The 23825-nt window shown below is 41.4% G+C and overlaps 1 protein-coding gene across 1 annotated transcript in view; it reads right to left on the bottom strand.

The window, feature by feature from the left end:
* Positions 1–23825, bottom strand: part of ntrk3b (neurotrophic tyrosine kinase, receptor, type 3b) — a 180974-nt gene that overhangs the window by 123025 nt on the left and 34124 nt on the right. The window contains exon 2 of the mRNA XM_090222041.1: positions 8455–8529. Within this exon, the coding sequence (XP_090078167.1) occupies positions 8455–8529 (75 nt within the window). The remainder of the gene's footprint in view (positions 1–8454; positions 8530–23825) is intronic.

Genomic DNA, 23825 nt, shown 5'->3' with positions numbered 1-23825 from the left:
GTTGGTACTGAACGATATCAGAAGGCAGGAGTTTTCTAATGTTATCATCAGCTTGGTCATATTATAATCAGCTTGGTCATATTATAATCAGCTTGGTCATATTATAATCAGCTTGGACTTTAATCAGCTTGGTCATATTATAATCAGCTTGGTCATATTATAATCAGCTTGGTCATATTATAGTCAGCTTGGACATTAATCAGCTTGGTCATATTATAATCAGCTTGGTCATATTATAATCAGCTTGGTCATATTATAATCAGCTTGGTCATATTATAATCAGCTTGGTCATATTATAATCAGCTTGGTCATATTTTAATCAGCTTGGTCATATTATAATCAGCTTGGTCATATTTTAATCAGCTTGGTCATATTATAATCAGCTTGGTCATATTATAATCAGCTTGGTCATATTATAATCAGCTTGGTCATATTATAATCAGCTTGGTCTTTAATCCGCTTGGTCTTTAATCCGCTTGGTCATATTATAATCAGCTTGGTCATATTATAATCAGCTTGGTCATATTATAATCAGCTTGGTCATATTATAATCAGCTTGGTCCTATTATAATCAGCTTGGTCATATTATAGTCAGCTTGGTCTTTAATCCGCTTGGTCATATTATAATCAGCTTGGTCATATTATAATCAGCTTGGTCATATTATAGTCAGCTTGGACTTTAATCAGCTTGGTCATATTATAATCAGCTTGGTCATATTATAATCAGCGTGGTCATATTATAATCAGCTTGGTCATATTATAATCAGCTTGGTCATATTATAATCAGCTTGGTCATATTTTAATCAGCTTGGTCATATTATAATCAGCTTGGTCATATTTTAATCAGCTTGGTCATATTATAATCAGCTTGGTCATATTATAATCAGCTTGGTCATATTATAATCAGCTTGGTCTTTAATCCGCTTGGTCTTTAATCCGCTTGGTCATATTATAATCAGCTTGGTCATATTATAATCAGCTTGGTCATATTATAATCAGCTTGGTCATATTATAGTCAGCTTGGACTTTAATCAGCTTGGTCATATTATAATCAGCTTGGTCATATTATAATCAGCGTGGTCATATTATAATCAGCTTGGTCATATTATAATCAGCTTGGTCATATTATAATCAGCTTGGTCATATTATAGTCAGCTTGGACTTTAATCAGCTTGGTCATATTATAATCAGCTTGGTCATATTATAATCAGCTTGGTCATATTATAATCAGCTTGGTCATATTATAATCAGCTTGGTCGTATTATAATCAGCTTGGTCATATTATAATCAGCTTGGTCATATTATAATCAGCTTGGTCATATTATAGTCAGCTTGGACTTTAATCAGCTTGGTCATATTATAATCAGCTTGGTCATATTATAATCAGCTTGGTCATATTATAATCAGCTTGGTCATATTATAATCAGCTTGGTCATATTATAATCAGCTTGGTCATATTATAATCAGCGTGGTCATATTATAATCAGCTTGGACTTTAATCAGCTTGGTCATATTATAGTCAGCTTGGACTTTAATCAGCTTGGTCATATTATAATCAGCTTGGTCATATTATAATCAGATTGGTCATATTATAATCAGCTTGGTCATATTATAATCAGCTTGGTCATATTATAATCAGCTTGGTCATATTATAATCAGCGTGGTCATATTATAATCAGCTTGGTCATATTATAATCAGCTTGGTCCTATTATAATCAGCTTGGTCCTATTATAATAAGCTTGGTCATATTATAGTCAGCTTGATCATATTATAATCAGCTTGGTCATATTATAATTAGCTTGGTCGTATTATAATCAGCTTGGTCATATTATAATCAGCTTGGTCATATTATAATCAGCTTGGTCCTATTATAATCAGCTTGGTCATATTATAATCAGCTTGGTCCTATTATTATCAGCTTGGTCATATTATAATCAGCTTGGTCGTATTATAATGAGCTTGGTCATATTATAATCAGCTTGGTCATATTATAATCAGCTTGGTCATATTATAATCAGCTTGGTCATATTATAATCAGCTTGGTCATATTATAATCAGCTTGGTCATATTATAATCAGCGTGGTCATATTATAATCAGCTTGGACTTTAATCAGCTTGGTCATATTATAGTCAGCTTGGACTTTAATCAGCTTGGTCATATTATAATCAGCTTGGTCATATTATAATCAGATTGGTCATATTATAATCAGCTTGGTCATATTATAATCAGCTTGGTCGTATTATAATCAGCTTGGTCGTATTATAATCAGCTTGGTCATATTATAATCAGCTTGGTCATATTATAATCAGCTTGGTCATATTATAATCAACTTGGTCATATTATAAATCAGCTTGGTCATATTATAATCAGCTTGGTCATATTATAATCAGCTTGGTCATATTATAATCAACTTGGTCATATTATAAATCAGCTTGGTCATATTATAATCAGCTTGGTCATATTATAATCAGCTTGGTCATATCATAATCAGCTTGGTCATATTATAATCAGCTTGGTCATATTATAATCAGCTTGGTCGTATTATAATCAGCTTGGTCATATTATAATCAGCTTGGTCATATTATAATCAGCTTGGTCATATTATAATCAGCTTGGTCATGGACAATGGCGGTGTGAATGGGGACTGTCCCATTGCCTGTGTGTCATCTACATGGATTTACGCAAAGAGCAAATAGCTTCTACCCCCAAGCCATAACACTGCTGAACAATTCATCAAATGGCCACCAGACAATTTACATTGACACCCCTCCATTAGTTTTGGACACTGCTGCTACTCTCTGTTTATTATCTATGCATAGTCACTTCCCCCCTACCTACATGTACAAATGACCTCTAACCTGTATCCCCGCACACTGACTCTGTACCAGTACCCCCTGTGTATAGCCTCCACATTGACTCTGTACTGGTACCCAATGCATATTGCCTCCACATTGACTCTGTACCGTAACACCCTGTATATAGCTTCCACATTGACTCTGTACCGCTAGCCCCTGTATATAGCCTCCACATTGACTCTGTACCGGTACCCCCTGTATATAGCCTCCACATTGACTCTGTACCGGTAGCCCCTGTATATAGCCTCCACATTGACTCTGTAGCGGTACCCCCTGTATATAGCCTCCACATTGACTCTGTACCGTAACACCCTGTATATAGCCTCCACATTGACTCTGTACCGTAACACCCTGTATATAGCCTCCACATTGACTCTGTACCGTAACACCCTGTATATAGCTTCCACATTGACTCTGTACCGCTAGCCCCTGTATATAGCCTCCACATTGACTCTGTACCGGTACCCCCTGTATATAGCCTCCACATTGACTCTGTACCGGTAGCCCCTGTATATAGCCTCCACATTGACTCTGTAGCGGTACCCCCTGTATATAGCCTCCACATTGACTCTGTACCGTAACACCCTGTATATAGCCTCCACATTGACTCTGTACCGTAACACCCTGTATGTAGCCTCCACATTGACTCTGTACCGGTACCCCCTGTATATAGCCTCCACATTGACTCTGTACCAGTACCCCCTGTATATAGCCTCCACATTGACTCTGTACCGTAACACCCTGTATATAGCCTCCACATTGACTCTGTACCGGTACCCCCTGTATATAGTCTCCACATTGACTCTGTACCGTAACACCCTGTATATAGCCTCCACATTGACTCTGTACCGGTACCCCCTGTATATAGCCTCCACATTGACTCTGTATCGGTACCCCCCTGTATATAGCCTCCACATTGACTCTGTACCGGTACCCCCTGTATATAGCCTCCACATTGACTCTGTACCGGTACCCCCTGTATATAGCCTCCACATTGACTCTGTACCGGTACCCCCTGTATATAGCCTCCACATTGACTCTGTACCGTAATACCCTGTATATAGCCTCCACATTGACTCTGTACCGGTACCCCCTGTATATAGCCTCCACATTGACTCTGTACCGTAATACCCTGTATATAGCCTCCACATTGACTCTGTACCGGTACCCTGTATATAGCCTCCACATTGACTCTGTACCGGTACCCTGTATATAGCCTCCACATTGACTCTGTACCGGTACCCTGTATATAGCCTCCACATTGTTGTTTTATTGTGTTACTTTTTATCATTTTTTACTTTAAATATTTTCTTAACTCTTCTTGAACTGCACTGTTGGTTGAGGGCTTGTCAGTAAGTAAGGTCTACACTTGTTGTGCTGGCTGGCTGGCTGGCTGGCTGGCTGGCTGGCTGGCTGGCTGGCTGCCTGGCTGACTGCCTGCCTGCCTGCCTGCCTCTCTTTCTCTCTCTGCAGTAGCCAGTCAACATGATGGTAAGCAGTGATAAGCACCAGTGCAGGTTATGAAGAGATGGCAGCACCACTGTGATGTGAGAGTGATCCAGTGATGTAACAATCCCCCTCTGTCTCCAGCAGCACCACTGTGATGTGAGAGTGATCCAGTGAAGTACCAATCCCCCTCTGTCTCCAGCAGTACCACTGTGATGTGAGAGTGATCCAGTGAAGTAACAATCCCCCTCTGTCTCCAGCAGTACCACTGTGATGTGAGAGTGATCCAGTGAAGTAACAATCCCCCTCTGTCTCCAGAAGCACCACTGTGATGTGAGAGTGATCCAGTGAAGTAACAATCCCCCTCTGTCTCCAGCAGTACCACTGTGATGTGAGAGTGATCCAGTGAAGTAACAATCCCCCTCTGTCTCCAGCAGCACCACTGTGATGTGAGAGTGATCCAGTGAAGTAACAATCCCCCTCTGTCTCCAGCAGCACCACTGTGATGTGAGAGTGATCCAGTGAAGTAACAATCCCCCTCTGTCTCCAGCAGCACCACTGTGATGTGAGAGTGATCCAGTGAAGTAACAATCCCCCTCTGTCTCCAGCAGCACCACTGTGATGTGAGAGTGATCCAGTGAAGTAACAATCCCCCTCTGGCGCCAGCAGTGCCAGACAACTGGATTCTTCTCAGAGTTACAGTGCAAACAGCACATGCTGGCTAACACCCCCTCTACCAGTCCCCATAATGGACACATTCCCATGGCTAGCACCCCCTCTACAAGTCCCCATAATGAACACATTCCCATGGCTAGCACCCCCTCTACCAGTCCCCATAATGGACACATTCCCATGGCTAGCACCCCCTCTACCAGTCCCCATAATGGACACATTCCCATGGCTAGCACCCCCTCTACCAGTCCCCATAATGGACACATTCCCATGGCTAGCACCCCCTCTACCAGTCCCCATAATGGACACATTACCATGGCTAGCACCCCCTCTACCAGTCCCCATAATGGACACATTCCCATAGCTAGCACCCCCTCTACCAGTCCCCATAATGGACACATTCCCATGGCTAGCACCCCCTCTACCAGTCCCCATAATGGACACATTCCCATGGCTAGCACCCCCTCTACCAGTCCCCATAATGGACACATTCCCATGGCTAGCACCCCCTCTACCAGTCCCCATAATGGACACATTCCCATGGCTAGCACCCCCTCTACCAGTCCCCATAATGGACACATTACCATGGCTAGCACCCCCTCTACCAGTCCCCATAATGGACACATTACCATGGCTAGCACCCCCTCTACCAGTCCCCATAATGGACACATTACCATGGCTAGCACCCCCTCTACCAGTCCCCATAATGGACACATTCCCATGGCTAGCACCCCCTCTACCAGTCCCCATAATGGACACATTCCCATGGCTAGCACCCCCTCTACCAGTCCCCATAATGGACACATTCCCATGGCTAGCACCCCCTCTACCAGTCCCCATAATGGACACATTCCCATGGCTAGCACCCCCTCTACCAGTCCCCATAATGGACACATTCCCATGGCTAGCACCCCCTCTACCAGTCCCCATAATGGACACATTACCATGGCTAGCACCCCCTCTACCAGTCCCCATAATGGACACATTCCCATAGCTAGCACCCCCTCTACCAGTCCCCATAATGGACACATTCCCATGGCTAGCACCCCCTCTACCAGTCCCCATAATGGACACATTCCCATGGCTAGCACCCCCTCTACCAGTCCCCATAATGGACACATTCCCATGGCTAGCACCCCCTCTACCAGTCCCCATAATGGACACATTACCATGGCTAGCACCCCCTCTACCAGTCCCCATAATGGACACATTACCATGGCTAGCACCCCCTCTACCAGTCCCCATAATGGACACATTACCATGGCTAGCACCCCCTCTACCAGTCCCCATAATGGACACATTACCATGGCTAGCACCCCCTCTACCAGTCCCCATAATGGACACATTCCCATGGCTAGCACCCCCTCTACCAGTCCCCATAATGGACACATTCCCATGGCTAGCACCCCCTCTACCAGTCCCCATAATGGACACATTCCCATGGCTAGCCCCCCCTCTACCAGTCCCCATAATGGACACATTCCCATGGCTAGCACCCCCTCTACCAGTCCCCATAATGGACACATTCCCATGGCTAACACCCCCTCTACCAGTCCCCATAATGGACACATTCCCATGGCTAGCACCCCCTCTACCAGTCCCCATAATGGACAACATTCCCATGGCTAGCACCCCCTCTACCAGTCCCCATAATGGACACATTCCCATGGCTAGCACCCCCTCTACCAGTCCCCATAATGGACACATTCCCATGGCTAGCACCCCCTCTACCAGTCCCCATAATGAACACATTCCCATGGCTAGCACCCCCTCTACCAGTCCCCATAATGAACACATTCCCATGGCTAGCACCCCCTCTACCAGTCCCCATAATGGACACATTCCCATGGCTAGCACCCCCTCTACCAGTCCCCATAATGGACACATTCCCATGGCTAGCACCCCCTCTACCAGTCCCCATAATGGACACATTCCCATGGCTAGCACCCCCTCTACCAGTCCCCATAATGGACACATTCCCATGGCTAGCACCCCCTCTACCAGTCCCCATAATGGACACATTCCCATGGCTAGCACCCCTTCTACCAGTCCCCATAATGGACACATTCCCATGGCTAGCACCCCTTCTACCAGTCCCCATAATGGACACATTCCCATGGCTAGCTCTCTGGGTCTAGTTCCAAGTTTGCAGAAAATATTCCGATAGCTTAGCCTTTCTCAAGACAGCTGCCTATATTCCCATAGCTTAGCCTTTCTCAAGACAGCTGCCTATATTCCCATAGCTTAGCCTTTCTCAAGACAGCTGCCTATATTCCCATAGCTTAGCCTTTCTCAATACAGCTGCCTATATTCCCATAGCTTAGCCTTTCTTTAGACAGCTGCCTATATTCCCATAGCTTAGCCTTTCTTTAGACAGCTGCCTATATTCCCATAGCTTAGCCTTTCTCAATACAGCTGCCTATATTCCCATAGTTTAGCCTTTCTTTATACAGCTGCCTACATTCCTATAGCTTAGCCTTTCTTTAGACAGCTGCCTATATTTCCATAGCTTAGCCTTTCTTTAGACAGCTGCCTATATTCCCATAGCTTAGCCTTTCTTTATACAGCTGCCTATATTCCCATAGCTTAGCCTTTCTTTAGACAGCTGCCTATATTTCCATAGCTTAGCCTTTCTTTAGACAGCTGCCTATATTCCCATAGCTTAGCCTTTCTTTATACAGCTGCCTATATTCCCATAGCTTAGCCTTTCTTTAGACAGCTGCCTATATTTCCATAGCTTAGCCTTTCTTTAGACAGCTGCCTACATTCCTATAGCTTAGCCTTTCTTTAGACAGCTGCCTATATTTCCATAGCTTAGCCTTTCTTTAGACAGCTGCCTATATTCCCATAGCTTAGCCTTTCTTTAGACAGCTGCCTATATTCCCATAGCTTAGCCTTTCTCAATACAGCTGCCTATATTCCCATAGCTTAGCCTTTCTTTATACAGCTGCCTATATTCCCATAGCTTAGCCTTTCTTTAGACAGCTGCCTATATTTCCATAGCTTAGCCTTTCTTTAGACAGCTGCCTATATTTCCATAGCTTAGCCTTTCTTTAGACAGCTGCCTATATTCCCATAGCTTAGCCTTTCTTTAGACAGCTGCCTATATTCCCATAGCTTAGCCTTTCTTTATACAGCTGCCTATGGCTGTATTGCTAAACATAGGTCACTACTTCAAAGTCAAAAGTAGTGCACTATATAGGGAATAGGGTGCCATAGGGCTCTGGTTTAAAGTAGTGCACTATATAGGGAATAGGGAGACATAGGCCTCTGGTCTAAAGTAGTGCACTATATAGGGAATAGGGTTTCATAGGGCTCTGGTCTAAAGTAGTGCACTATATAGGGAATCGGGTGCCATCGGGCTCTGGTTTAAAGTAGTGCACTATATAGGGAATCGGGTGCCATAGGGCTCTAAAGTAGTGCAATTTATAGGGAATAGGGTGCCACTTGGGACGCTGCCCTGTTGTATCAACACTTACAGCCTCTGTAGTCCAGTGTACAGCTCCATGTCCACGTCTCTCAGAGTCTGCAGTCCTGTCCAGTTCTCTATGTGTCTGAAACAGAGTAACAAATCATTTTCATTCATCAGTAGTAACAGGGCAGCAGTAACAGGGCAGCAGTAACAGGGCAGCAGTAACAGGGCAGTAGTAACAGGGCAGTAGTTACAGGGCAGCAGTAACAGGGCAGCAGTAACAGTGCAGCAGTAACAGGGCAGTAGTAACAGGGCAGCAGTAACAGGGCAGTAGTAACAGGGCAGCAGCCGTCGTTATTGAACAGTAGTAACAGGGCAGCAGTAACAGGGCAGTAGTAACAGGGCAGCAGCCGTCGTTATTGAACAGTAGTAACAGGGCAGCAGTAACAGGGCAGTAGTAACAGGGCAGCAGTAACAGGGCAGTAGTAACAGGGCAGCAGCCGTCGTTATTGAACAGTAGTAACAGGGCAGCAGTAACAGGGCAGCAGTAACAGGGCAGCAGTAACAGGGCGGCAGTAACAGGGCGGCAGTAACATGGCAGCAGTAACAGGGCAGTAGTAACAGGGCAGCAGTAACAGGGCAGCAGTAACAGGGCAGTAGTAACAGGGCAGTAGTAACAGGGCAGCAGTAACAGGGCAGTAGTAACAGGGCAGCAGCCGTCGTTATTGAACAGTAGTAACAGGGCAGCAGTAACAGGGCAGCAGTAACAGGGCAGTAGTAACAGGGCAGCAGTAACAGGGCAGCAGTAACAGGGCAGTAGTAACAGGGCAGTAGTAACAGGGCAGCAGTAACAGGGCAGTAGTAACAGAGCAGCAGTAACAGGGCAGCAGTAACAGGGCAGCAGTAACAGGGCAGTAGTAACAGGGCAGCAGTAACAGGGCAGTAGTCGTCGTTTTAGACACATTAGTTGCTTAAGCAAAAGTTTGTTCATCCATTTTCATTCAAATTTCAATTATGTTACAGAGCTGTTATCCTGTTGGATACTGATAGATGCAGATGCTCAAATTCACTAGTGCAAAATGTCAATATGCTATATTAAAGCTGTTTAATTTGATCCTGAGTGTAGGTTATTTCCCTGACATCTGGAATCAAGGACTCATAACCCCAATCTTTAAGAACGGAGACAAATTTGACCCAAACAATTCCAGAGGCATTTGTGGTGAACAGTAACCTGGGGAAGGTTTTCTGTAGTATTATAAATGTAAGAGTTCTTAACTTCCTTAATAAGCACAATGTCTTAAGTAAAAGCCAAATTGGATTTATACCAAAACACCACACGACTGACCATATGTTCACCAAAATAATACCAAAACATCACACGACTGACCATATTTACACCAAAATAATACCAAAACATCGCACGACTGACCATATTTACACCCTACACACCCTGATAGTGTCACGAATTACTAAGGTGGGTGGAATCAGGCGCAGAGAGCAGGTTTCAATTATTAGACAGTTTATTCTCCGGCGCACAAAACAACAGTCAACCCAACACACAGGGTGAATAATCCAACGCAGGACCCCAGAATAGTCTGGAGAATAAAACTCATGAACACGACCAAATAACAGGAATACAAAGACAGAATCCCGCACTCGCAATGGAATCAGCAGGAGCAGCCGCGTCTCCTCTCCCATCGATGGAAGAGAGGGTCCTCCATCACACCAGCGCGCTTCACCGGATTGGTTCGGCCATGGACCAAATGATGGAGAGGATGGATCGATGGGAGAAGGAGTGGCCTTCCCACCTCATCTCCAGCAACCCCTTCTTCAGCACCTCCTGTTCCTGTCTCTGTGTTTTGCACCAGACGGGGCTGTTTTTTGGTTTTCCACGTTTATTGTTTCGTAGTGTTCGTGTTTATCTGTTTCTTATTAAACATGAATCAAAGAAACCTCGCTGCGTTTTGGTCCGCCTCTCCTTCACCACAGGAAAACCCTTACAGATAGATAAACATGTCCACCAAAATAATACTAAAATGTATTCTTGCTTTATCGACTTCCAAAAAGCATTTGATTCTATTTGGCATACAGGACTGTTCTACAAAGTTATTGAAAGTGGTGTAAGGGGTAAAACGTGACATAATTAAATCGATGTCTACTGCCAATATGTGCAGCATCAAAACTGGCAAGAAAATAACATAGTTCTTTAACCAGGGGGCGGGGGCCTTCGCCAGGGTTGCAAAAGCCCTGCAGTCTTCAATATTTACATCAACGAATTGGCCACTATTCTAGAAAAATCCCCACCTCATGGTGTTAGTCTCCACAGTTCAGAGGTTAAATGCCTGCTCTTCGCAGATGACCTATTGCCTGCTGTCACCCACAGCACATGGCCTACAGCAGAGCCTGGACCTGCTAGAGCAGTACTGCCAGACCTGGGCCCTGGCAGTAAACACCCACAGCACATGGCCTACAGCAGAGCCTGGACCTGCTAGAGCAGTACTGCCAGACCTGGGCCCTGGCAGTAAACACCCACAGCACCTGGCCTACAGCAGAGCCTGGACCTGCTAGAGCAGTACTGCCAGACCTGGGCCCTGGCAGTAAACCCCCACAGCACATGGCCTACAGCAGAGCCTGGACCTGCTAGAGCAGTACTGCCAGACCTGGGCCCTGGCAGTAAACCCCCACAGTACATGGCCTACAGCAGAGCCTGGACCTGCTAGAGCAGTACTGTCAGACCTGGGCCCTGGCAGTAAACACCCACAGCACCTGGCCTACAGCAGAGCCTGGACCTGCTAGAGCAGTACTGCCAGACCTGGGCCCTGGCAGTAAACACCCACAGCACCTGGCCTACAGCAGAGCCTGGACCTGCTAGAGCAGTACTGCCAGACCTGGGCCCTGGCAGTAAACCCCCACAGCACATGGCCTACAGCAGAGCCTGGACCTGCTAGAGCAGTACTGCCAGACCTGGGCCCTGGCAGTAAACACCCACAGCACCTGGCCTACAGCAGAGCCTGGACCTGCTAGAGCAGTACTGCCAGACCTGGGCCCTGGCAGTAAACCCCCACAGCACATGGCCTACAGCAGAGCCTGGACCTGCTAGAGCAGTACTGCCAGACCTGGGCCCTGGCAGTAAACCCCCACAGCACATGGCCTACAGCAGAGCCTGGACCTGCAAGAGCAGTACTGCCAGACCTGGGCCCTGGCAGTAAACCCCCAAAATACTAAAATAATGATTTTCCAGAGAAGATCCAGATCTCAGGGAATTAGACCAAAATATATAGAGTACTGCACACACTACAATTACTTAGGTTTAAAAAATAAGCTAAACTGGACACCTTAATGATGCAGTGAATTAACTGAGATAGTATGCAGGGCATTCTACTTAATTAAAAAACTAATTCAATACCTATTAAAATAGGGTTTTAACTAATTGAATGTGTCATTGAATAAATGATACTAGTGGTAATGGTAGAAGTAGAGATATGAGAGAAATACATTACACTAGTGGTAATGGGGTAATCCTGTCCAACAACACAGTAGTGTTGACAGATGACTGATGCAGACAGATGGCAGAGGTAATCATGTCCAACAACACAGTAGTGTTGACAGATGACTGATGCAGACAGATGGCAGAGGTAATCCTGTCCAACAACACAGTAGTGTTGACAGATGACTGATTAGACAGGTGACAGAGGTAATCATGTCAAACATCAGAGTAGTGTTGACTGATGAGAGGAGGAATCCTGTCCAACAGTCTAGTGTTGACTGATGAGAGGAGGAATCCTGTCCAACAACAGTCTAGTGTTGACTGATGAGAGGAGGAATCGTGTCCAACATCAGAGTAGTGTTGACTGATGAGAGGAGGAATCCTGTCCAACATCAGAGTAGTGTTGACTGATGAGAGGAGGAATCCTGTCCAACATCAGAGTAGTGTTGACTGATGAGAGGAGGAATCCTGTCCAACATCAGAGTAGTGTTGACTGATGAGAGGAGGAATCCTGTCCAACATCAGAGTAGTGTTGACTGATGAGAGGAGGAATCCTGTCCAACAGTCTAGTGTTGACTGATGAGAGGAGGAATCCTGTCCAACATCAGAGTAGTGTTGACTGATGAGACGAGGAATCCTGTCCAACATCAGAGTAGTGTTGACTGATGAGAGGAGGAATCCTGTCCAACATCAGAGTAGTGTTGACTGATGAGAGGAGGAATCCTGTCCAACATCAGAGTAGTGTTGACTGATGAGAGGAGGAATCCTGTCCAACATCAGAGTAGTGTTGACTGATGAGAGGAGGAATCCTGTCCAACATCAGAGTAGTGTTGACTGATGAGAGGAGGAGTCCTGTCCAACATCAGAGTAGTGTTGACTGATGAGACGAGGAATCCTGTCCAACAGTCTAGTGTTGACTGATGAGAGGAGGAATCCTGTCCAACATCAGAGTAGTGTTGACTGATGAGAGGAGGAATCCTGTCCAACATCAGAGTAGTGTTGACTGATGAGAGGAGGAGTCCTGTCCAACATCAGAGTAGTGTTGACTGATGAGACGAGGAGTCCTGTCCAACATCAGTCGAGTGTTGACAGATGAGAGGGGTGTATACTAGGAGGGGAATATGATAGTCCTATATCATACTGTAGCACCACAAAGTATACCCTCAGAGACAACAAGGTACTGTCCCAAATGACACCCTATTTCCTAAATAGTGCACTACTTTTGACCAGACATAGTGCACTACTTTTGACCAGAGCCCTATAGGAATGTAGGGAATAGGGTGCCATTTGAGTGCTTTCCAAAATAAAGAAGTAGTGTAATAGATGTAATACTGTGTGAAACCGTCCCTCCCTCCCTCCTCTCCTCTCCACTGAGGAATCACTTCTATTTGTTGCTAAACCAACTCACTATTTCACGATCTTGTCAAGAGGCCACCCTACACAAACATCCAAGGTCTCACAAATTGTAATCTTCTCTGATTCTCTCTGTTGTTTCCAATAGGGCTGATTCTCTCTATTGATTCCAACAGGACTGTCTCTACATGATTTATGAGGTGGTTATTATGATCTACAACACTGCGACTTCTGACTTAATGGGGCAATGTTAAATAAAATATAACATCTCAGGAGTGCTCTCCCTGCATTCTACATTCACTTATTTTCCTTTCTATTTCATTTATGTTCCCTCTCTGTCCCTTTCTGTGTCCTTCTGTTCCCTTAATGTTCCCTTTCTGTTTCCTTTCTACTTCCTTTCTGTTCCCTTAATGTTCCCTTTCTGTTTCCTTTCTACTTCCTTTCTGTTCCCTTTCTGTTTCCTTTCTACTTCCTTTCTGTTTCCTTTCTGTTCCCTTTCTGTTCCCTTTCTACTTCCTTTCTGTTTCCTTTCTACTTCCTTTCTGTTTCCTCTCTACTTCCTTTCTGTTTCCTTTCTACTTCCTTTCTGTTTCCTTTCTGTTCCCTTTCTACTTCCTTTCTACTTCCTTTCTGTTCCCTTTCTACTTCCTTTCTACTTCCTTTCTGTTCCCTTTCTACTTCCTTTCTGTTTCCTTTCTACTTCCTTTCTGTTTCCTTTCTGTTCCCTTTCTACTTCCTTTCTGTTCCCTTTCTACTTCCTTTCTGTTTCCTTTCTGTTCCCTTTCTACTTCCTTTATGTTCCCTTTCTACTTCCTTTCTGTTTCCTTTCTGTTCCCTTTCTACTTCCTTTCTGTTCCCTTTCTGCTTCCTTTCTGCTTCCTTTCTGTTCCGTTTATACTTCCTTTCTGTTCCCTTTCTACTTCCTTTCTACTTCCTTTCTGTTTCCTTTCTGTTTCCTTTCTACTTCCTTTCTGTTTCCTTTCTGTTTCCTTTCTACTTCCTTTCTGTTCCCTTTCTGCTTCCTTTCTGCTTCCTTTCTGTTCCCTTTCTACTTCCTTTCTGTTTCCTTTCTGTTTCCTTTCTATTCCCTTTCTGTTCCCTTTCTACTTCCTTTCTGTTTCCTTTCTGTTCCCTTTCTACTTCCTTTCTGTTCCCTTTCTGTTTCCTTTCTGTTCCCTTTCTACTTCCTTTCTGTTCCCTTTCTACTTCCTTTCTGTTCCCTTTCTACTTCCTTTCTGTTTCCTTTCTACTTCCTATCTGTTTCCGTTATGTTTCCTTTCTATTCCCTTTCTGCTTCCTTTCTGTTCCCTTTCTGTTTCCTTTCCGTTTCCTTTCTACTTCATTTCTGTTCCCTTTATTGTTTCCTATCTGTTTCCTTTCTGTTTCCTTTCTGCTTCCTTTCTGTTCCCTTTCTGTTTCCTTTCTGTTTCCTTTCTGTTCCCTTTCTACTTCCATTCTGTTTCCTTTCTACTTCCTTTCTGTTTCCATTCTGTTTCCATTCTGTTTCCTTTCTGTTCCCTTTCTGTTCCCTTTCTACTTCCTTTCTACTTCCTTTCTGTTCCCTTCCTGTTCCCTTTCTGTTTCCTTTCTGTTTCCTTTCCACTTCCTTTCTGTTTCCATTCTGTTTCCTTTCTGTTCCCTTTCTGTTCCCTTTCTACTTCCTTTCTACTTCCTTTCTGTTCCCTTTCTGTTTCCATTCTGTTTCCTTTCTGTTCCCTTTCTGTTCCCTTTCTGTTTTCTTTCTGTTTCCTTTCTACTTCCTTTCTACTTCCTTTCTGTTCCCTTCCTGTTCCCTTTCTGTTTCCTTTCTGTTTCCTTTCTACTTCCTTTCTGTTTCCATTCTGTTTCCTTTCTGTTCCTTTTCTGTTCCCTTTCTGTTTCCTTTCTGTTTCCTTTCTGTTTCCTTTCTGTTTCCTTTCTGTTCCCTTTCTGTTCCCTTTCTGTTTCCTTTCTACTTCAATTCTGTTCCCTTTCTGTTCCCTTTCTGTTTCCTTTCTGTTTCCTTTCTGTTTCATTTCTGTTTCCTTTCTACTTCCGTTCTGTTTCCTTTCTACTTCCGTTCTGTTTCCTTTCTACTTCCGTTTTACTTCCTTTCTGTTTCCTTTCTACTTCCATTCTGTTCCCTTTCTACTTCCTTTCTGTTTCCTTTCTACTTCATTCTGTTTCCTTTCTACTTCCTTTCTGTTTCCTTTCTACTTCCTTTCTGTTTCTTTTCTGTTCCCTTTCTACTTCCTTTCTGTTCCCTTTCTACTTCCTTTCTGTTCCCTTTCTACTTCCTTTCTGTTTCCTTTCTACTTCCTATCTGTTTCCGTTCTGTTTCCTATCTATTCCCTTTCTGCTTCCTTTCTGTTCCCTTTCTGTTTCCTTTCTGTTTCCTTTCTGTTCCCTTTCTACTTCCTTTATGTTCCCTTTCTACTTCCTTTCTGTTTCCTTTCTGTTCCCTTTCTACTTCCTTTCTGTTCCCTTTCTGCTTCCTTTCTGCTTCCTTTCTGTTCCGTTTATACTTCCTTTCTGTTCCCTTTCTACTTCCTTTCTACTTCCTTTCTGTTTCCTTTCTGTTTCCTTTCTACTTCCTTTCTGTTTCCTTTCTGTTTCCTTTCTACTTCCTTTCTGTTCCCTTTCTGCTTCCTTTCTGCTTCCTTTCTGTTCCCTTTCTACTTCCTTTCTGTTTCCTTTCTGTTTCCTTTCTATTCCCTTTCTGTTCCCTTTCTACTTCCTTTCTGTTTCCTTTCTGTTCCCTTTCTACTTCCTTTCTGTTCCCTTTCTGTTTCCTTTCTGTTCCCTTTCTACTTCCTTTCTGTTCCCTTTCTACTTCCTTTCTGTTCCCTTTCTACTTCCTTTCTGTTTCCTTTCTACTTCCTATCTGTTTCCGTTATGTTTCCTTTCTATTCCCTTTCTGCTTCCTTTCTGTTCCCTTTCCGTTTCCTTTCTACTTCATTTCTGTTCCCTTTATTGTTTCCTATCTGTTTCCTTTCTGTTTCCTTTCTGCTTCCTTTCTGTTCCCTTTCTGTTTCCTTTCTGTTTCCTTTCTGTTCCCTTTCTACTTCCATTCTGTTTCCTTTCTACTTCCTTTCTGTTTCCATTCTGTTTCCATTCTGTTTCCTTTCTGTTCCCTTTCTGTTCCCTTTCTACTTCCTTTCTACTTCCTTTCTGTTCCCTTCCTGTTCCCTTTCTGTTTCCTTTCTGTTTCCTTTCTACTTCCTTTCTGTTTCCATTCTGTTTCCTTTCTGTTCCCTTTCTGTTCCCTTTCTACTTCCTTTCTACTTCCTTTCTGTTCCCTTTCTGTTTCCATTCTGTTTCCTTTCTGTTCCCTTTCTGTTCCCTTTCTGTTTTCTTTCTGTTTCCTTTCTACTTCCTTTCTACTTCCTTTCTGTTCCCTTCCTGTTCCCTTTCTGTTTCCTTTCTCTTTCCTTTCTACTTCCTCTCTGTTTCCATTCTGTTTCCTTTCTGTTCCTTTTCTGTTCCCTTTCTACTTCCTTTCTACTTCCTTTCTGTTCCCCTTCTGTTTCCTTTCTGTTTCCTTTCTGTTTCCTTTCTGTTTCCTTTCTGTTCCCTTTCTGTTTCCTTTCTACTTCAATTCTGTTCCCTTTCTGTTCCCTTTCTGTTTCCTTTCTGTTTCCTTTCTGTTTCATTTCTGTTTCCTTTCTACTTCCGTTCTGTTTCCTTTCTACTTCCGTTCTGTTTCCTTTCTACTTCCGTTCTACTTCCTTTCTGTTTCCTTTCTACTTCCATTCTGTTCCCTTTCTACTTCCTTTCTGTTTCCTTTCTACTTCATTATGTTTCCTTTCTACTTCCTTTCTGTTTCCTTTCTACTTCCTTTCTGTTTCCTTTCTGTTCCCTTTCTACTTCCTTTCTGTTCCCTTTCTACTTCCTTTCTGTTCCCTTTCTACTTCCTTTCTGTTTCCTTTCTACTTCCTATCTGTTTCCGTTCTGTTTCCTATCTATTCCCTTTCTGCTTCCTTTCTGTTCCCTTTCTGTTTCCTTTCTGTTTCCTTTCTACTTCATTTCTGTTCCCTTTATTGTTTCCTATCTGTTTCCTTTCTGTTTCCTTTCTGCTTCCTTTCTGTTCCCTTTCTGTTTCCTTTCTGTTTCCTTTCTGTTCCCTTTCTACTTCCATTCTGTTTCCTTTCTACTTCCTTTCTGTTTCCATTCTGTTTCCATTCTGTTTCCTTTCTGTTCCCTTTCTGTTCCCTTTCTACTTCCTTTCTACTTCCTTTCTGTTCCCTTCCTGTTCCCTTTCTGTTCCCTTTCTGTTTCCATTCTGTTTCCATTCTGTTTCCTTTCTGTTTCCTTTCTGTTTCCTTTCTGTTCCCTTTCTGTTCCCTTTCTGTTTCCTTTCTGTTTCCTTTCTGTTTCCTTTCTACTTCCTTTCTACTTCCTTTCTGTTCCCTTCCTGTTCCCTTTCTGTTTCCTTTCTGTTTCCTTTCTACTTCCTTTCTGTTTCCATTCTGTTTCCTTTCTGTTCCATTTCTGTTCCCTTTCTACTTCCTTTCTACTTCCTTTCTGTTCCCTTTCTGTTTCCTTTCTGTTTCCTTTCTGTTTCCTTTCTGTTTCCTTTCTGTTTCCTTTCTGTTCCCTTTCTGTTCCCTTTCTGTTTCCTTTCTACTTCAATTCTGTTCCCTTTCTGTTCCCTTTCTGTTTCCTTTCTGTTTCCTTTCTGTTTCCTTTCTACTTCCGTTCTGTTTCCTTTCTACTTCCTTTCTGTTTCCTTTCTACTTCCGTTCTACTTCCTTTCTGTTTCCTTTCTACTTCCATTCTGTTCCCTTTCTACTTCCTTTCTGTTTCCTTTCTACTTCATTCTGTTTCCTTTCTACTTCCTTTCTGTTTCCTTTCTACTTCCTTTCTGTTTCCTTTCTACTTCCTTTCTACTTCCTTTCTGTTTCCTTTCTACTTCCTTTCTGTTTCCTTTCTACTTCCGTTCTGTTTCCTTTCTACTTCCTTTCTGTTTTCTTTCTACTTCCTTTCTGTTTCCTTTCTGTTTCCTTTCTGTTTTCTTTTCTGTTTCCTTTCTACTTCCTTTCTGTTTCATTTCTACTTCCGTTCTGTTTCCTTTCTACTTCCTTTCTGTTTCCTTTCTGTTTCCTTTCTGTTCCCTTTCTATTCCCTTTCTGTTTCCTTTCTACTTCCTTTCTGTTTCCTTTCTATTCCCTTTCTGTTTCCTTTCTATTCCCTTTCTGTTTCCTATCTACTTCCTTTCTGTTCCCTTTCTACTTCCTTTCTGTTCCCTTTCTGTTTCCTTTCTGTTTCCTTTCTGTTCCCTTTCTGCGAGAGAAAGTTACATCCATAATGTACAGTATGGAGCCCTGTGTTCTGTGTGGTCCAACAGTTAGTGTGGTGGACCTCAGATCACATGTCTAGTCTAGACTACTAGAGTCAGCACGGGTTCACATCTGAATCAGACCGGATCACATGTCCAGTCTAGACTACTAGAGTCAGCACGGGTTCACATCTGAATCATACCGGATCACATGTCCAGTCTAGACTACTAGAGTCAGCACGGGTTCACATCTGAATCAGACCGGATCACATGTCCAGTCTAGACTACTAGAGTCAGCACGGGTTCACATCTGAATCATACCGGATCACATGTCCAGTCTAGACTACTAGAGTCAGCACGGGTTCACATCTGAATCAGACCGGATCACATGTCCAGTCTAGACTACTAGAGTCAGCACGGGTTCACATCTGACTCATACCGGATCACATGTCCAGTCTAGACTACTAGAGTCAGCACGGGTTCATATCTGACTCATACCGGATCACATGTCCAGTCTAGACTACTAGAGTCAGCACGGGTTCACATCTGACTCATACCGGATCACATGTCTAGTCTAGACTACTAGAGTCAGCACGGGTTCACATCTGACTCATACCGGATCACATGTCCAGTCTAGACTACTAGAGTCAGCACGGGTTCACATCTGACTCATACCGGATCACATGTCCAGTCTAGACTACTAGAGTCAGCACAGGTTCACAGCTGACTCATGCCCTTCTGACTCACAAACTCTCCTACCATTCCTGTCTCCTCTTCACTGTCTAATCCTAATCAAATAAATAAAAACCCACCCAAAAATATGGAATATGAGCATCAAGCATTACAAATAGTATATTAACAAACGTAGGTGTTCTGAGCTCTTCTGTAAACAGGACAAACATAATCATGTTGTGATAATTATAGTCTAGCGAGGTCTGCTGGGGTAGCCCCCATTCTGCTCTATGCCGGGGTAGCCCACAGTCTGTTCTCTGCCGGGGTAGCCCACAGTCTGCGCTCTGCCGGGGTAGCCCCCAGTCTGCCCTCTGCCGGGGTAGCCCCCAGTCTGCCCTCTGCCGGGGTATCCCCCAGTCTGCCGGGGTAGCCCACAGTCCGCCGGGGTAGCCCACAGTCCGCCGGGGTAGCCCACAGTCCGCCGGGGTAGCCCACAGTCCGCCGGGGTAGCCCACAGTCCGCCGGGGTAGCCCCGGCAGAGTGCAGACTGGGGGCTACCCCGGCAGAGCGCAGACTGGGGGCTACCCCGGCAGAGCGCAGACTGGGGGCTACCCCGGCAGAGCGCAGACTGGGGGCTACCCCGGCAGAGCGCAGACTGGGGGCTACCCCATTATATACTGTAGAGGAACACTGTTATATATACTGTTATATATACTGTTATATATACTGTAGAGGAATACTGTTATATATACTGTAGAGGAATACTGTTATATACTGTTATATACTGTAGAGGAACACTGTTATATACTGTTATATATACTGTAGAGGAATACTGTTATATATACTGTAGAGGAATACTGTTATATATACTGTAGAGGAATACTGTTATATATACTGTAGAGGAATACTGTTATATATACTGTAGAGGAATACTGTTATATATACTGTTATATATACTGTAGAGGAATACTGTTATATATACTGTAGAGGAATACTGTTATATATACTGTAGAGGAACACTGTTATATACTGTTATATATACTGTAGAGGAATACTGTTATATATACTGTAGAGGAATACTGTTATATATACTGTAGAGGAATACTGTTATATATACTGTAGAGGAATACTGTTATATACTGTTATATACTGTAGAGGAACACTGTTATATACTGTTATATACTGTTATATACTGTAGAGGAACACTGTTATATACTGTTATATATACTGTAGAGGAATACTGTTATATATACTGTAGAGGAACACTGTTATATACTGTTATATATACTGTAGAGGAATACTGTTATATATACTGTAGAGGAATACTGTTATATATACTGTTATATACTGTAGAGGAACACTGTTATATACTGTTATATATACTGTAGAGGAATACTGTTATATATACTGTAGAGGAACACTGTTATATACTGTTATATATACTGTAGAGGAATACTGTTATATATACTGTAGAGGAATACTGTTATATATACTGTTATATACTGTAGAGGAACACTGTTATATACTGTTATATATACTGTAGAGGAATACTGTTATATATACTGTAGAGGAACACTGTTATATACTGTTATATATACTGTAGAGGAATACTGTTATATATACTGTAGAGGAATACTGTTATATATACTGTTATATACTGTAGAGGAATACTGTTATATATACTGTTATATATACTGTAGAGGAATACTGTTATATATACTGTAGAGGAATACTGTTATATATACTGTTATATACACTGTAGAGGAATACTGTTATATATACTGTTATATATACTGTAGAGGAATACTGTTATATATACTGTTATATACTGTAGAGGAATACTGTTATATATACTGTTATATACTGTAGAGGAACACTGTTATATATACTGTTATATACTGTAGAGGAACACTGTTATATACTGTTATATACTGTAGAGGAATACTGTTATATATACTGTAGAGGAATACTGTTATATATACTGTAGAGGAACACTGTTATATATACTGTTATATACTGTAGAGGAATACTGTTATATATACTGTAGAGGAATACTGTTATATATACTGTAGAGGAACACTGTTATATATACTGTTATATATACTGTAGAGGAATACTGTTATATATACTGTTATATATACTGTAGAGGAACACTGTTATATATACTGTTATATATACTGTAGAGGAATACTGTTATATATACTGTAGAGGAATACTGTTATATATACTGTAGAGGAATACTGTTATATACTGTTATATATACTGTTATATACTGTAGAGGAACACTGTTATATACTGTTATATATACTGTAGAGGAATACTGTTATATATACTGTAGAGGAACACTGTTATATACTGTAGAGGAATACTGTTATATATACTGTAGAGGAATACTGTTATATATACTGTTATATATACTGTAGAGGAATACTGTTATATATACTGTAGAGGAATACTGTTATATATACTGTTATATATACTGTAGAGGAATACTGTTATATACTGTAGAGGAATACTGTTATATATACTGTAGAGGAATACTGTTATATATACTGTAGAGGAACACTGTTATATATACTGTTATATATACTGTAGAGGAATACTGTTATATATACTGTTATATATACTGTAGAGGAATACTGTTATATATACTGTTATATATACTGTAGAGGAACACTGTTATATATACTGTTATATATACTGTAGAGGAATACTGTTATATATACTGTAGAGGAATACTGTTATATATACTGTAGAGGAATACTGTTATATATACTGTAGAGGAATACTGTTATATATACTGTTATATACACTGTAGAGGAATACTGTTATATATACTGTAGAGGAATACTGTTATATATACTGTAGAGGAATACTGTTATATATACTGTTATATATACTGTAGAGGAACACTGTTATATATACTGTTATATATACTGTAGAGGAATACTGTTATATATACTGTAGAGGAATACTGTTATATATACTGTTATATATACTGTAGAGGAATACTGTTATATATACTGTAGAGGAATACTGTTATATATACTGTAGAGGAATACTGTTATATACTGTAGAGGAACACTGTTATATATACTGTAGAGGAATACTGTTATATATACTGTTATATACTGTAGAGGAATACTGTTATATATACTGTAGAGGAATACTGTTATATATACTGTAGAGGAACACTGTTATATACTGTTATATACTGTAGAGGAATACTGTTATATATACTGTTATATATACTGTAGAGGAACACTGTTATATATACTGTTATATACTGTAGAGGAATACTGTTATATATACTGTTATATACTGTAGAGGAATACTGTTATATATGCTGTAGAGGAATACTGTTATATATACTGTAGAGGAACACTGTTATATATACTGTTATATACTGTAGAGGAACACTGTTATATATACTGTTATATATACTGTTATATACTGTAGAGGAATACTGTTATATATACTGTATATATACTATAGAGGAATACTGTTATATATACTGTTATATATACTGTAGAGGAATACTGTTATATGCTGTAGAGGAATACTGTTATATATACTGTAGAGGAATACTGTTATATATACTGTTATATATACTGTAGAGGAATACTGTTATATGCTGTAGAGGAATACTGTTATATATACTGTAGAGGAATACTGTTATATGCTGTAGAGGAATACTGTTATATATACTGTATATATACTATAGAGGAATACTGTTATATATACTGTAGAGGAATACTGTTATATATACTGTTATATATACTGTAGAGGAATACTGTTATATGCTGTAGAGGAATACTGTTATATATACTGTAGAGGAATACTGTTATATGCTGTAGAGGAATACTGTTATATATACTGTATATATACTATAGAGGGACACTGTTATATATACTGTTATATATACTGTAGAGGAATACTGTTATATACTGTTATATATACTGTAGAGGAATACTGTTATATACTGTAGAGGAATACTGTTATATATACTGTAGAGGAATACTGTTATATATACTGTATATATACTATAGAGGAATACTGTTATATATACTGTAGAGGAATACTGTTATATATACTGTAGAGGAACACTGTTATATATACTGTAGAGGAATACTGTTATATACTGTTATATACTGTAGAGGAACACTGTTATATATACTGTATATATACTATAGAGGAACACTGTTATATATACTGTTATATATACTGTAGAGGAATACTGTTATATATACTGTTATATACTGTAGAGGAATACTGTTATATACTGTAGAGGAATACTGTTATATACTGTAGAGGAACACTGTTATATATACTGTAGAGGAATACTGTTATATATACTGTAGAGGAATACTGTTATATATACTGTTATATATACTGTAGAGGTATACTGTTATATACTGTAGAGGAATACTGTTATATATACTGTAGAGGAATACTGTTATATATACTGTTATATATACTGTAGAGGAATACTGTTATATATACTGTTATATATACTGTAGAGGAATACTGTTATATGCTGTAGAGGAATACTGTTATATATACTGTAGAGGAATACTGTTATATATACTGTTATATATACTGTAGAGGAATACTGTTATATGCTGTAGAGGAATACTGTTATATATACTGTAGAGGAATACTGTTATAT

The sequence above is a fragment of the Oncorhynchus mykiss genome, chromosome 26, assembly GCF_057628025.1.
Source record: "Oncorhynchus mykiss isolate SJ-2025 chromosome 26, ASM5762802v1, whole genome shotgun sequence".
NCBI classification, from domain to species: domain Eukaryota; kingdom Metazoa; phylum Chordata; class Actinopteri; order Salmoniformes; family Salmonidae; genus Oncorhynchus; species Oncorhynchus mykiss.
Note: the sequence above shows the minus strand (reverse complement) of the source record. Positions and strands in the feature narration are given on the sequence as shown.